The 12,857-nt window shown below is 54.5% G+C and overlaps 4 protein-coding genes and 3 pseudogenes across 4 annotated transcripts, besides 7 other annotated features; all 7 read left to right on the forward strand.

Annotated features, from left to right (window-relative positions):
- Positions 1-3,633: a sequence feature (heterozygous, non-Esmeraldo-like haplotype).
- Tc00.1047053504239.10 lies at positions 563-1,504 on the forward strand (annotated as a pseudogene).
- Positions 1,654-2,139: a mobile genetic element.
- On the forward strand, positions 2,934-3,629 carry Tc00.1047053504239.20 (mucin TcMUCII, putative; the record flags this gene model as incomplete). Its single annotated transcript, XM_814914.1, has 1 exon — positions 2,934-3,629. One exon carries the CDS (start codon positions 2,934-2,936, stop codon positions 3,627-3,629), a length of 696 nt encoding a protein of 231 aa, XP_820007.1.
- Positions 3,634-4,164: a sequence feature (areas merged during assembly that could not be assigned to a particular haplotype. This can correspond to areas where the two haplotypes were merged or to regions with more than two copies in the genome that were merged during assembly.).
- Positions 4,165-4,567: a sequence feature (heterozygous, Esmeraldo-like haplotype).
- Tc00.1047053504239.30 (mucin-associated surface protein (MASP), putative) lies at positions 4,187-5,563 on the forward strand (the record flags this gene model as incomplete). The annotated part of the gene is made up of 1 exon (XM_814915.1): positions 4,187-5,563. One exon carries the CDS (start codon positions 4,187-4,189, stop codon positions 5,561-5,563), a length of 1,377 nt encoding a protein of 458 aa, XP_820008.1.
- Positions 4,406-4,503: a sequence feature (GA-rich).
- Positions 4,568-12,857: part of a sequence feature (areas not merged during assembly with more than two copies in the genome that could not be assigned to a particular haplotype) that runs on past the window's edge.
- On the forward strand, positions 6,337-7,062 carry Tc00.1047053504239.40 (annotated as a pseudogene).
- On the forward strand, positions 8,327-10,186 carry Tc00.1047053504239.80 (annotated as a pseudogene).
- Tc00.1047053504239.90 (hypothetical protein, conserved) lies at positions 10,638-11,132 on the forward strand (the record flags this gene model as incomplete). Its single annotated transcript, XM_814916.1, has 1 exon — positions 10,638-11,132. One exon carries the CDS (start codon positions 10,638-10,640, stop codon positions 11,130-11,132), a length of 495 nt encoding a protein of 164 aa, XP_820009.1.
- Positions 12,077-12,766, forward strand: Tc00.1047053504239.100 (mucin TcMUCII, putative; the record flags this gene model as incomplete). Its single annotated transcript, XM_814917.1, has 1 exon — positions 12,077-12,766. One exon carries the CDS (start codon positions 12,077-12,079, stop codon positions 12,764-12,766), a length of 690 nt encoding a protein of 229 aa, XP_820010.1.
- Positions 12,495-12,654: a microsatellite.

The following is a 12,857-nucleotide window of genomic DNA, read 5'->3' on the forward strand; positions in this document are numbered from 1 at the left end:
GTGCCTCCCTGTGCTCCTCCTCTTTTCAGCTTCTCCAACAGAGACCCACACACATATGAGTATTTGCACAGTGCTCTGCAAGAACGTTTTTGGTAACGAGGGACGTTGGCTGACGTTCCATGCTGAAATGATGACGGTGCCACGATGGTCTCCTCTGGCGATGACAGTTGCCGTGTTCTCGGCACACACTTCCACACACTCCTCCTTGTCTCTCTGTGGGGGTGAGTGCAGCAGCAGCGTGGTCTACGGCAGCGGCAGCTGGTGCCTTGGAGAGGAACGAGGCGCCGAGGAACAAGAGGGCGAACCTGCTGGACGCGATTACGATGGCGGATGAAAGCTGTTTCGTTGCCTTTGCTTCGTACATTGCTATGAATGCGCCGTGTCGCTGTCTGACGGGATTCCTGCACTCGGCACCCTTCGAGGCATTGTGTTGTTTCATTCAGTGTGATGTCACAATCATCATGGCAGCATCTTCCCTCAACGGCTCTGAGTGTGACAATACGAATGACGGCAAAGAGAGCGATGAGGATTATGGGTGACGACTTGCACCGAGGGGCGGATTATTTGCGTGTCTTGGTACACGAATCCCAGGAGGGTTTGAATGCCGTCTCCATAATTCCCGGCATTACGGAACCGTTGGCTTTCGCGCTGTCACCCGCCGTAATTAGTGCCCCATGCGTTGACGCTGATCCATTTACCGTGGAGTTCACGCAGCAGCTCTCGAGTGTTTTTGCTGCTGGTCCCGCGTTGGCCCTTTCGCATGTATTTCAGCGTTGCCTGGCGTGTAATTTGATGTCTGTGTTGTCCAGGCCGCCGCCTCCAGTTTTCTTTTTTGGTGCCCAATAAGAAACACTTTGCGTTGCGGTGGATATTTATTTGCATGGCCGTCGATGCACGTGACGATCCTCAACGGGTGTGTCTTTTGTTTGGTGGGCACGAGGGAGAATTCGGTGTGCGCCGACACCTCCGCGAAAGTCTTCTTTGACGGATGGAGGCGAAAATAAGGGAGGTCTGTCCGCTGCATCTCTCATGGCAGCTGCGAGGCACTCCGGACGCACAGAGTGAATGGATGGATGCCGCGCAGCTGGGGAGACCAGTTTTCTTCTTCACACTCCGTTGCCGGGGGAATCGATAATCCACAGCGTCACTGCCAGCTGCATTTTACTGCTGGGGATCGACTGTTCTGAAGTTGCCCGTCTAATGTGAATTGCAGCGTCAGTGCAGGAAGACGCTTTCACGCATTGCGAGTAGTTGCTCCAGGCTCGAGCTCATCAATCTTTACAGCGGGGAGCAATGCATCTTGGTGGCCGGTGACGTTCAGACGAGTTTGTTTCACTTCACCCGCCTCGTATTTGTGAGGGACACTGCGCATCGACCCTCCCCAACAGTTCCACCACCTTCACTTTTCCCCACCAACCGCTGCCATCTGCTGACGGTACAGTTGTTTGGCTCCGCCAATAATGCGCTCGTGAAACTTCCTCTCCGCACTCTGCAGGATTATTGCCGTGGAGGAGTTGATGGCATATGGTGCGGGTGTGGCGTCGGCGGAGTCATCCACGCATTGTCTTAGAAACATGACTCTGAGTCGTGTCAGTCATGCCGTGTGTCCCCTTTTTCTTGCTGGGCGTCTTGTGGGTGTGTTTGAGCCCTTTTAGGAGCCTGTGTAGAGAATGATCGCGGGAGAGCTGGCTGACTTAAGGAATGTATATATATATATATACCCTGATAGAACGAATATACACTTCTTTAGGACACTTTTCTACCGTATGAGTTTTGGGGAGGCTACGACTTTAGGGAGCCGACAGCGGCCGGATAATGTTTTATTTTTATTTTAACCATCGCACCCACCCCCTTTTTGTTTCTCACCACGCGGCGGTGTCTTGTGGCTGCAGGACCCCAAAAGTCTGCCACCTCGTAATTAATAAATAAATATATGTATCCTATCCGAATAGAGTGGGCGGGCCACGATTGTGGCTAACGGATGGTATGTATATATAAACATGCGTTTATTTGCCTCGTGTTGAACTTTGAGGATGTGGTGAACCCACTCTTATTCCGTTGATCCCTCACTTATTTCTATCTTGTATGGTTTCTATTATTGAGAAACTCAGCATTCGGCCAGCGGCCCAGAAGATTATTCTTTATTGCAGCACCTTATCAAAGAGAAGCAGGAACAACAAAAACCGAATTATTGGCTGCACCCACACAAGAAACATTCACAAGAGGAAAGAAAGCAAAATGTGCACCCTGCAGAAATCCCCAACACACGACCCAGGCATGAAGGTTTGCCCTCTGAAAAACAAAACAACGCATGCAGAAATCTGCCAACATCCAAACAGAAACACAAATAAATGATTGCTTGCATTATTCCATTCCTTGCACTTATTTTTGCGTGTGCGTCAGCAGCTGCGGTGGTTGTTGGGCCTGCATGAAGTGGTGTGCGCTGGATATGAACGAAGGCCACACGGCAACTGAATTGTTCTTGTGATGAATATTGACTGCACTTCCCGTGGACCAACAATCCGCGTGGTGTGCGGGGATCTTCTTTTTTAATTGTTACTTTGCTTTTGTGTTGCTGTGGGCGCTGCACCTCCTCTTGTGTGTGCGTACCCTCCGTGAGGGGTGCCGACACGACGGACCGCTCTCGCCGTATGTGCATGCGGTGGAGCCTTGTGTGCCGCTCCTGTTTGCTTCTCCCTCTTCCATCTGTGTGTTGGTGTTGCGGCAGGGCTGTGTGTGCGTGTGCCTGCTGCCGTGGATTGGAGTGTGTGTCGTGCGTGGTGTGCGGCGTACGGTGCATGCCTGGCTGCTGCCCTCTCCTCATGTGGTGTGCCCTCTGTGTGTGTGTCTGTCGCACCTCTCGTCTCCCCTGTTGCTCTCCATGTCCCTCACTGTGCAGATCAGCTCCACGCCACTGAACGACCACACTCACGATGATGATGACGTGCCGTCTGCTGTGCGCCCTTTTGGTGCTCGTCCTGTGCTGCTGTCCGTCAGTGGGCGCGACAGAGAGTAGTCAGGTTCCAGTTAAGGAAAGCCCCACTTCTTCGGTTACTCAGCCAAAGGGAACTGGTGTTTCAGGGGCAACAAATACTTCCACGACGTCAATTCCAGCAGTTCCGGTCGCTGCGTCACCGGGAAAAGGTGAAGGGTCCGATACGCAAGGGGCTCCAGGTGCGAGACAAGCTCCGCAAGAAAATCCAAGTGGGGTGACCGCTCCGGCAGGAAGTCCAGATCCAACAAGTACGGTGCCTATTACAAAAGAGGGGTCAGGTGGGTCCGGTAGTTCAGGGAGTCCAGGCCCGGTGGCCGATACGGCACAGAAAAATGGTGACAACGATACGACAGAATCAAAAAGTGGAAATAGTCCATCCACAGACCAAACAAATACGAATGCCGACGATTCGGCCGAGAAGACCACGGCGGCTACTACCACTACTACGACAACCACGACAACCACCACTGCGCCGGAGGCACCAAGTACTACAACTACAGAGGCGCCAGCTGTGTCGACCACCCGCACACCGTCACGTCTTCGTGAAATGGACGGCAGCCTCAGCAGCTCTGCGTGGGTGTGTGCCCCGCTGCTGCTCGCCGTATCCGCGCTGGCGTACACCACTGTGGGCTGAAGAAGTGTATGCGGGCTGTGCGTGCCAGCACTCAACCGCGGGGATTTGTGTGCGTCCACTGTGGTCCGATGTAAATAAATAAGAAAAAGTAATGATTGTGTTTTGCTTCACTTGCTTTCGCTGCCCTGCTGTGTGATCCATGTTCTCGCTTCCTGTATCCGTCACGTTGAACGCATCCTAGACACACTCGTATGCTCAACACGCATACAACTGTTTGCGTGGAATCACATTTGAGGATAGGTTCATGCACACGGGAGCCATACTGTGCAGCCCTTTGTTTTTTGTGTGTTTTTACATTTTTTACTTCATTGCTGTTTGTTTGCCTTTGTTTTGTTTTTAATTGCTTCGTGTGTTTTTTCTGTTTACTTGCTGCGGGGCGTTGTGTGTGTTTTTGCCCTTTCAGTGATTTCAACTGCCTCATGGTGTGTGCAAGCTGCCATCATTTTTCACTTTGTTGCTGCTGCTGTGGCTGTGTGGCTTTGTCTCTCTTTTTGCTTTCACTCTGCGTTGACGTGGAGTTAGTTTGTGCTGAAGGCTACACGCAATTGACAGGAGTGATGGCGATGATGATGACTGGCCGTGTGCTGCTGGTGTGTGCCCTCTGCGTGCTGTGGTGCGGTGCCGGCGGCAGTTTTGCAAATGAGGAGAGGACAGGTCTTGGAAGTGGTGCTGAATCTCTGCTGGAATCACAAGAACTTGAAACGTCTCCACAAGTCACGCAAGGCATAAGAGATGGAACTGGAGGTGTTAAAGGACAAGTACCCTCCAAACCTCCGGAGGATGAAGTTGAAGAAGATGAAGATGAAGATAATGATGATGATGAAGGTGCAGGGACAGATGAAGAAGAAGAAGAGAGAAGTAAAGAAAAAGAAGATGCGCAACAAACCAGAAAATCCAAAAGTTCATCGAAAGAGGTGGCAACAACAATACCAACAGCATCTGGTCTCAGTGAAGCCGGTGGTGGCAGTCCTTCTGGTGTTGATGGTGTTGGCTCAAGTGAAAGTTCTGACGGAAGTGAGGATTTGAATTTGGAGGTTTCTGGTCCTGTCGTGAACTTTCCGCCTCTCCTTCCCAATGCTGCCGCTGGTGGTGGTTTGCAGGATACCGACGGTGCTTTATCGTCTCAGAAGAATAATTTCTCAGAAACAGGTGTGCATTCAGGAACGACGCCTCCAGCACCCTCACTGCCCAAATCACAGGCACCCGCGATAACAAAACCAGAAGCAGAAGAGCAGTCCTCCACTGAGCAGGACACAGAAGATAGTCCAGACACAGAGGAGGTCACAACTGGAAAAGAGAACGTGCAGAATACTGTGGAGACGGGAATTCCTTCCAGGTCTTCGTCTGCCGCCAGCAAACCACCCGTACAACTAACAACGCCAATATTAACACAATCACCGGCAGTGGCATTACCAGAACGATCAGCACTGGCACCATCAGAAAAAAAATCAACAGCACCGAGTTTTTCAGCAGGAGAAGGAAGCCGTAGGGCAACAAACGTCGCACAGAACTCAAAGGAAGAAAAGAATGAAAAATTGCCGTCAGAAAACGAAACGGAGTCCAAAGCAGTGGAACAGCCTTCAGGGGATGATTTGGCAGAGCAAGACAGTCCAGCGCGAACAACAGCAGCACCCATCCCCGCAAGTGGCAGCAGTGCCGATGCCCAGAGAAATGCGGATGCGGATAATAGGAATGCTCAAGCGCTTAAATACGAAGGAACACAGAAGAACTCCGAAACTGGTTATAAAAACCTTGCTTCTACAACCGGTGATGCAGCAACACAAACAGAAAAAGCACTCGCCGACGCCAAGGCAAATGATACGGCGACGCCTGGCGACAGTGACGGCAGCACCGCGGTCTCCCACACCACCTCCCCTCTTTTGCTTTTTCTTGTTGTTGCGTGTGCGGCTGCTGCTGTGGTGGTGGCCGCGTGAGAGTGAGGGAGGGAGAGCCGCGCACCGCCCGCACACACACTCGTCCTTCTCTCTCTCTGTGTGTGTGTGTCCCCTTGCATGGACTCTCGCCCTCACCTCACCCCACGAGGCACACACATAATGTGCCCATTGTATATATGCATGCACACCCATGCATGCCCGTTGGTGCTCTCTTTTGCACGACACGCACCGCTGCCGTCCTGCCTGGCTGCATGGGCGGAGCACCGTAACTGTTCCTGTTTTGTTTTCATTGCATTGAGTGGGTGACCTCTCTCTCTCTCTCCCTGTGTGTGTGTTTTGCTTTACGGGAGCAATGAGAGTGTGTGCGCTGGTCGTCCCACGCTTCGGCTTCTTGTTTATTTTATTGTTTTACTTGTGTTGTGGTTGAGTGGACCTGTTAACCTTTTTTTGTGGATTATTGGGTTGCTTTGACTGCGGACACTTGAATTTTCCTTTTGTTTTTCTACTTTTTTGTTTTTGTTGAGGAAGTGCCAGCCTCTTGTATTCTTGTCAAGCCATCAAGATTGTCTGTGGCTTATGGCATGCGTCAGTTGATCCACGTTAACCCCCACGGTCTGCGCCGCTACTGGTGCTGCTATTGATGATCTGTGCGATGTGGTTTGTCGGCGGATGGCTTGCTTTCACCCTGAAGTATTACTTATTTCTTGACGATGTGGTGCGCTCCCACAGCGAGTTTTATCTCGTTTACGGTGGGGAGAATGCATCCCAGGTTGCTGGACGCGTTGCAGGTGTGCAGCGGCGTCTGGAAGGACCCATGGGTGCCCATAGGCATTAAGGCATCAACAACAGACCCGTGTGACAGCAGGAAGCACTGCGTCTTCTCCTGGTCTCACGCAATGAATTCATTGAATGAAAATCGCCACTGTGAGGATGGTTTTCTATCCTCTGTGCACGGTAATATCCTTGCCGAGGAGACTATCCCTGCTGCTGCCAAACTGCATGCGGATCGTCTGCTCGTCCAGCCACTGGAGGGTCCGTTGACTGTGCCCCCATTTGCCACGGGCAGCGTTTGCAGTTGGTTCACGGTGCCTGATGGGCATCGTTCCACTGGTGCTCCCAATTCTGTCATGGTGATGTCCGTGGCTGCGGCGTCGGGTGGTGTGTAGGCACTGCGGTGCGCCACGCTGGAGGATGGCCGTCCCGTCGCTGGCGCCATGCACTTTGCCAGTCAGTTTTATTTCACGGATGCATCGCCACCCGCATCGCCGCGCACCTGTTGGCCCATGCTGTCGGGTTCACCTGCCCGCACATGGCCAGCCGCAGCATGGTGAGGCATGTTGCCGGTGTGCGTGTCAGAGCGCTGTTGGTGGTGGTGGACTCGACGAATGCCGCGATGGCTGCGAGGGAGCACCAAGACTGCGACAACATTGATGGCATGGAGCTGCAGGATGACGATGGGGACGGGAGGACGCTGGAGTCCCACTGGTCGCGGCGCCACGCGAGGGATGAGTGGATGGCACCGATTGGGGGCGCCGGCTGCTGCAGAGGAAGTGCTCCGCACCGAACATGAGTGAATATTCCCACATGCTCTGCGCATTGGGCGTTTCTGCCAGACGCTGCACGTCGGATTTGTATTCCAGTGGTCGCTGTGCAGACGGAGTATCCATGAAATGTCAGCCAAACGCCCGATGGGCCGTTGTCCCATCACTGATCCCGCACTGGATGTGAGGAATATTGAGGCTGTTATTTGGAGGGGAGAATTTTTTTCTGCGGTGCCTGAGGATGAGCCCTCTTCGTGGTGTCTGGACACGCTTCCCAACAACACGACGGATGCGAGGAACCCGGAGGAGACATATTTCAGTGCTGCCATGCATGCGGCATTGAGGTGCCTCGGCATGCAGTTGCATCTGGCAGTGACTGAAGAGGGTAACGTCCGTTGGTTCCATGCACGGACGGGGCGACGATTGCGTGGGCCACTCCACCCTACGATGGGGGGAAGCGTTGCTTGCCGTGACCACGCGCAGGTGTGCACGATATCCGCCACCAGCGGTAGCCTACTTCCAATGGTTCCGTGGGGCGGCAATGAGAGAGCATGTGGAGCAGGACGGTTTCACCGGCATCTACTGAACAAGGATTACCAGGGGCATCTGTCCCCGTTGCGGAGAGCATTGGGACCGGCCGCGGCACACCACCGAAGGATGTAGACACGGCTGCTCCTCAGAAGCATCCGTCGCCAGAGGAGAAGTGGATCCGGCCAGGATGCCCCGACAGACCGCAAGAAGCTTCTCTCGGTGGCAGGGATCGAAGCAGCGAGACGGACGGCAGGCAGGACACACCTCCGAATCCCGGTGATGACACTGTTGCTGCTGCTTGTCCCTGTCCGCTGCTTCTGCTTGCCTCTGCTGCCGCCGTGGTAACACTCCATCGAGTTGAGGTGTGGTCGGCGTTGCGCTGCAAGGCGACTGCGCTTCCTCCTGCGTGGCTCGCACTCAGCACTGGATGCCCAATAGGAAAAACATTCATTTCAATGGGTCCCTTTCTCCATATGCATGTGCTGTATCCGCTCCGTTTTTGTGTTTGAAATTGGTGGTATTTACGACGCACACAGGTCTTCTTGTGTTGGTTGCCGATGTTGGGGGCACCAGATGGTCGTATGGAATTGCTTGTGTGTTTGTTAGGTTTTCTGAGACGCAAATACACACACCGGTGCGAGTGAAATGTGCGCACACAAGACACACACACACATATCCAAGCACATTGTCTGTGTGACTTCTACTTGACATATTATGCGGGGCGGGTTGGTGCGGTCAAGGCCGACGGAAGCGGGCAGCCGCGTGAGCCCAGCAATGGCGTTTGTGGTTGTGTGCGGGATTATATATTCTACCAGATGCTTAACGCCGTTCATGGATCGTTTAAGGTTTTTCTCTGCGATGCCCATGCTGCGTCTGTGCTGAGCTGCTCACTGCGTCTCCATGATCTCATGGAGCACGACATGACGCTACTCGAGGACCCCATGACGCCGCAGCAGCCGATTATGAGTAGCCCTGCGCTCTACTTTTTTTCCGTGGAGGATGCGTCTGTGAGCCGCGTGGTTGAGGATTGGATGGCAAAGGTTCCTTACAGGGATGTACACATCTTTGCGTTGGGGTGCACCCCGCATCGCAGTCCTCAGCAACTCGAGTGGGCCCGGATAGCGTAGAGGGCGATGCGTTCCAAAGAAATGGTGTTAGACTTTGCCGCCCCTGAGTTGCTGGTGTTCCACCTTAGCATGCAGAATGGATTCCCTCTGCTGCTGTCGCTGCCGACTCGAGAGTCCGTTGTAGATGTTGCGGCGTCACGTCCTGTGGCGGCTTTTCACGCCATGAACAACGGTGTGCCTGTCATTCGCTACCAAAAGAGAGGCAGCATCTGCCATGGGTTTGCCGGGACCTTTTTCGGGGGCTTGCAAGGCAATACCACGACGAGCCGGATTCCAATTAGGGGCGCCGACAGTTGCGGCAACCCGGTTCGGATCATCGTTGATTGGGGCTGTGTCACGGTGACGCCGCTGATGCACCAACGCACATGTCAGTGTCTGCTTGATGACCTGATGCCGCTGGAGAATAACTTGTATGAGCAGACCTGTAGGAATTGTCTGGGGTGGACTTGAAGCGGCAGTAATTGATGGATGACGAAGATGTGTACCGGCGCTCCTACCGTCATTGTTTTCTTGCGCAGTGCGTGGAGGAGCTTTCGGTGGAGCTGAAAAAACCCCACGCGTATCACCCGGGATTGGCGCAGGGCGTGGAGCCGAAGGCCAAGCTTGCGGAGTTGAGCGGTGCGGTGCGGGCTTCGCCGGAGTTTCGGGAGAGGCAAGCCAGACTGTCGCTGCACAACGACATTTGCGCGAGGCTTGTGGCACAGTACCGGGAGAAGCGGCTGGCGGAGGTGCGGGAGGTGGAACAAGACATCGCCGTTGGGCACCAACCCCTCAGGAAAAACCTGGATGGCGTGCAGCAACTGACGAGGGATGCCGCGATGCCCCGGCCAGTGCGTCTGCGTCTTCTCCTGTTGCTTGCGACTGCGAGCAGCACCGACGAGTTGACGGAGGTCAAGAGGCAGCAGCTGATCCGAGACGGTGGACTGACGCCCGACGCCCATTTGTTTGCGAACCTTGAGCATGTGACGAGGAGGGCCGGGAGCGTGCAACGATACAGCACGGCGTCGGCGCAGAGCGAACGGAGCACGAGTGCCTCTGCGAGCAACGCCGCGACGGACGAGGATCCGTTTCTGAAGCATGCCTGTATGATGATTGAGACGGCGAACAGGAATAGGACGCTGCGGGTTGAGCTGTCGTTGGCATCGGTGCAGCGCGATCATGCGATAGGGCCAAATGGCGCGAGTGGTGGCCAAAACAGTGGAGAAGCAGGAAAAACGCCGGGCCATTTCAAGGGTGTGGTGGCAAATGGGAGAATCATCCTGATCTGGGTGGCGGTGGCGGTGGTGGGACGATTGCCCTCACAACTCCTCAGCGCATTGTGCTGCTTGTTTTGTGTGGTGTGGCCTGCAGCGAGAGGCGCTCGGTCCATGAGATATCCAAAAGGTATGGCCGTGAGGTGGTCATTGGGGAAACCTCGATGCTGCGTCCTGAGGTGTGTTTTTGCAGGGACTTGGCACCCTACGGCAGTAGGACTTAGGGGCGAGACACGCACAGGAACGCATCGACGGCCAAAGAGTGGAACAGATGCAACCACACACGATTGCGGGTGTCCATGGGGATTGTGTGCGCTTCTTCCTGCATTCACTTCCTCTCTATGAAGTGTTCCATACGATGCGCGTGTGTGTTTCAACGGCCGCGCTGCTCGCCTTATACCTTTGTATTCTTGCGTGTGCGGTTGCAGGTCATTTCTCTGCTACGATAAAGGCGGTTAAAAAAGGAAGGACATTTGTGGAGCATGCACCCACGGCTTCAGTGTTCATCCGCTGGTGCTGACTTTTTTTGCTGGGGTATTTGTGCACGCTTTTCCCTCCATGATCACTTTTTTTTTGCACAGGAGGCAACGGGTGGGCATTCGTGAGTGCTGCGGCGGGCTGTTGTTTCCCTCGCCGGGACGCGCTTAACGGCGGCAGCTCCATGACTTTGTGCACAAAAGGAATGGGACTTTCTCCAGATTCTCACCGCAGGCGCATGCCGTGGACGGCCGCAAAGGAGTGTGTGCCCGGTGTTGTTCATAGCTCCAAGGAAAAGATGGTGTTGGATGGCGCACGACGAGTGGATGTGGAATGCGTTGACCGTGCATCGCAGACGTATTCGCTGGAGGCATTGCGGGCGACCGTGGCCAGTTACGAGTACAATACGTTTAGAGGAAAGAACATTTTAATTGGTTTCTCAGGCGGAATCCAATGTAATCAGGGAATGGGTTTACTGCAAGCAGTGGCAGGAGTGGACGCACGACGAGAACGCCACTCGCGTCGTCATTTATTTCCGTCGCCGCGAGACCACGACGCAGCCCGCGCCAATAAGCCTTGCGGATTTTCCGGGGTGGCATGCACTGTTCCGTTTGGCGCCATTGTTCCCCCATCCCCGAGCGTCGGTGCAGACGTCCCTGTCGATGCATGTTCCTATTGATTGCGGGCACACACCCATTGATTGATGCGGCCGACACCCCAGCCCATTGCTGGTGCTTCTGGCATGACTGCTGCACCGCCCCCAGCAGCTGGTGCAGCGGGACTGGGGACGAGAACAAGGCAGACCAGGTTCAGTCAGATGGTGCTGGCAGCCCTGTCAGCGTCTCGCCTACCCCAGCGACCCACCCACACCACCGGCGAGCACAGAAATCGACGGGACAGGGGAGGCATCAACGAAGTGTCAGGACACCAGTTGTCTTTCCACATCACTCTCAGTCAAACAACCGGAAGAATTAACAACAACATCAGTCACCAACAATGACAAGGGAACAACGACCACTGCCGACAGCGACAGCAGCACCGAGGTGTCCCACACCACCTCCCCTCTTTTGCGTCTTATTTTCAGTTATGCAGCGGCAGCTGCGATGGCGTCCAGGCCTGCATGAAGTGGTGTGCGCCGAATATGAAGGAAGACCGATGGCAACTGAATTGTTTTTGTGATGAATATTGACTGCACTTCCCATGGACCAACAATCCACGTGGTGTGCGGGGATCTCTCCTTTTTTATTGTTTCTTTGCTGTTGTGTTGCTGTGTGCGCTGCACCTCCTCTTGTGTGTGTGCGTACCCTCCGTGAGGGGTGCCGACACGACGGACCGCTCTCGCCGTATGTGCATGCGGTGGAGCCTTGTGTGCCGCTTCTGTTTGCTTCTCCCTCTTCCATCTGTGTGTTGGTGCTGCGGCAGGGCTGTGTGTGTGTGCCTGCTGCCGTGGATTGGAGTGTGTGTCGTGCGTGGTGTGCGGCGTACGGTGCATGCCTGGCTGCTGCCCTCTCCTCATGTGGTGTGCCCTCTGTGTGTGTCTGCCGCACCTCTCGTCTCCCCTGTTGCTCTCCATGTCCCTCACTGTGCAGATCAGCTCCACGCCACTGAACGACCACACTCACGATGACGATGTGCCGTCTGCTGTGCGCCCTGTTGGTGCTCGTCCTGTGCTGCTGCCTGTCCGTGTGCACCTCAGAGTCTCCGGAGAATGTTGATGATTCGAGGAAGACGACGAACAGGACAACACAGCTATCAACCACTGACGAGCCGGGTGGCGCTGATGGAAGCGTCAATAGTCGTTCTTCTACTTCAGAGTCAGGACCACGGGTGGAAGGTGAGTCAGGGTCGCCAGGCACGGGGGCCACTGCGGGAAAATCAGAAAATAATGCGCCAGTTACACCAGGCTCTACCGGTCCGGAAAAGCAATCAAATGAAGTTTCCAGTGCAGTACAGTCAAATGGTACGAACGGTGCGACAGAGCCACCAAGTCCCACGGATCCTTCTTCAGACAAAGGGGAACAGGAAGTTGAAGATGCTGCCGCGACGACCACGACGACTACCACCACAACACAGGCACCAAGTACTACAACGACTACAGAGGCGACAACCACGACGACCACTACAACACAGGCACCAACAACCACCACTGCGCCAGTGGCACCAAGTACTACAACTACAGAGGCGCCAACCACGACGACCACCCGCACACCGTCACGTCTTCGTGAAATGGACGGCAGCCTCAGCAGCTCTGCGTGGGTGTGTGCCCCGCTGCTGCTCGCCGTATCCGCGCTGGCGTACACCACTGTGGGCTGAAGAGGTGTATGCGGGCTGTGCGTGCCAGCACTCAACCGCGGGGATTTGTGTGCGTCCACTGTGGTCCGATGTAAATAAATAAGAGAAAATA

Source organism: Trypanosoma cruzi, genomic scaffold (genome assembly GCF_000209065.1).
Source record: "Trypanosoma cruzi strain CL Brener 1047053516725 genomic scaffold, whole genome shotgun sequence".
Lineage (NCBI taxonomy): Eukaryota > Euglenozoa > Kinetoplastea > Trypanosomatida > Trypanosomatidae > Trypanosoma > Trypanosoma cruzi.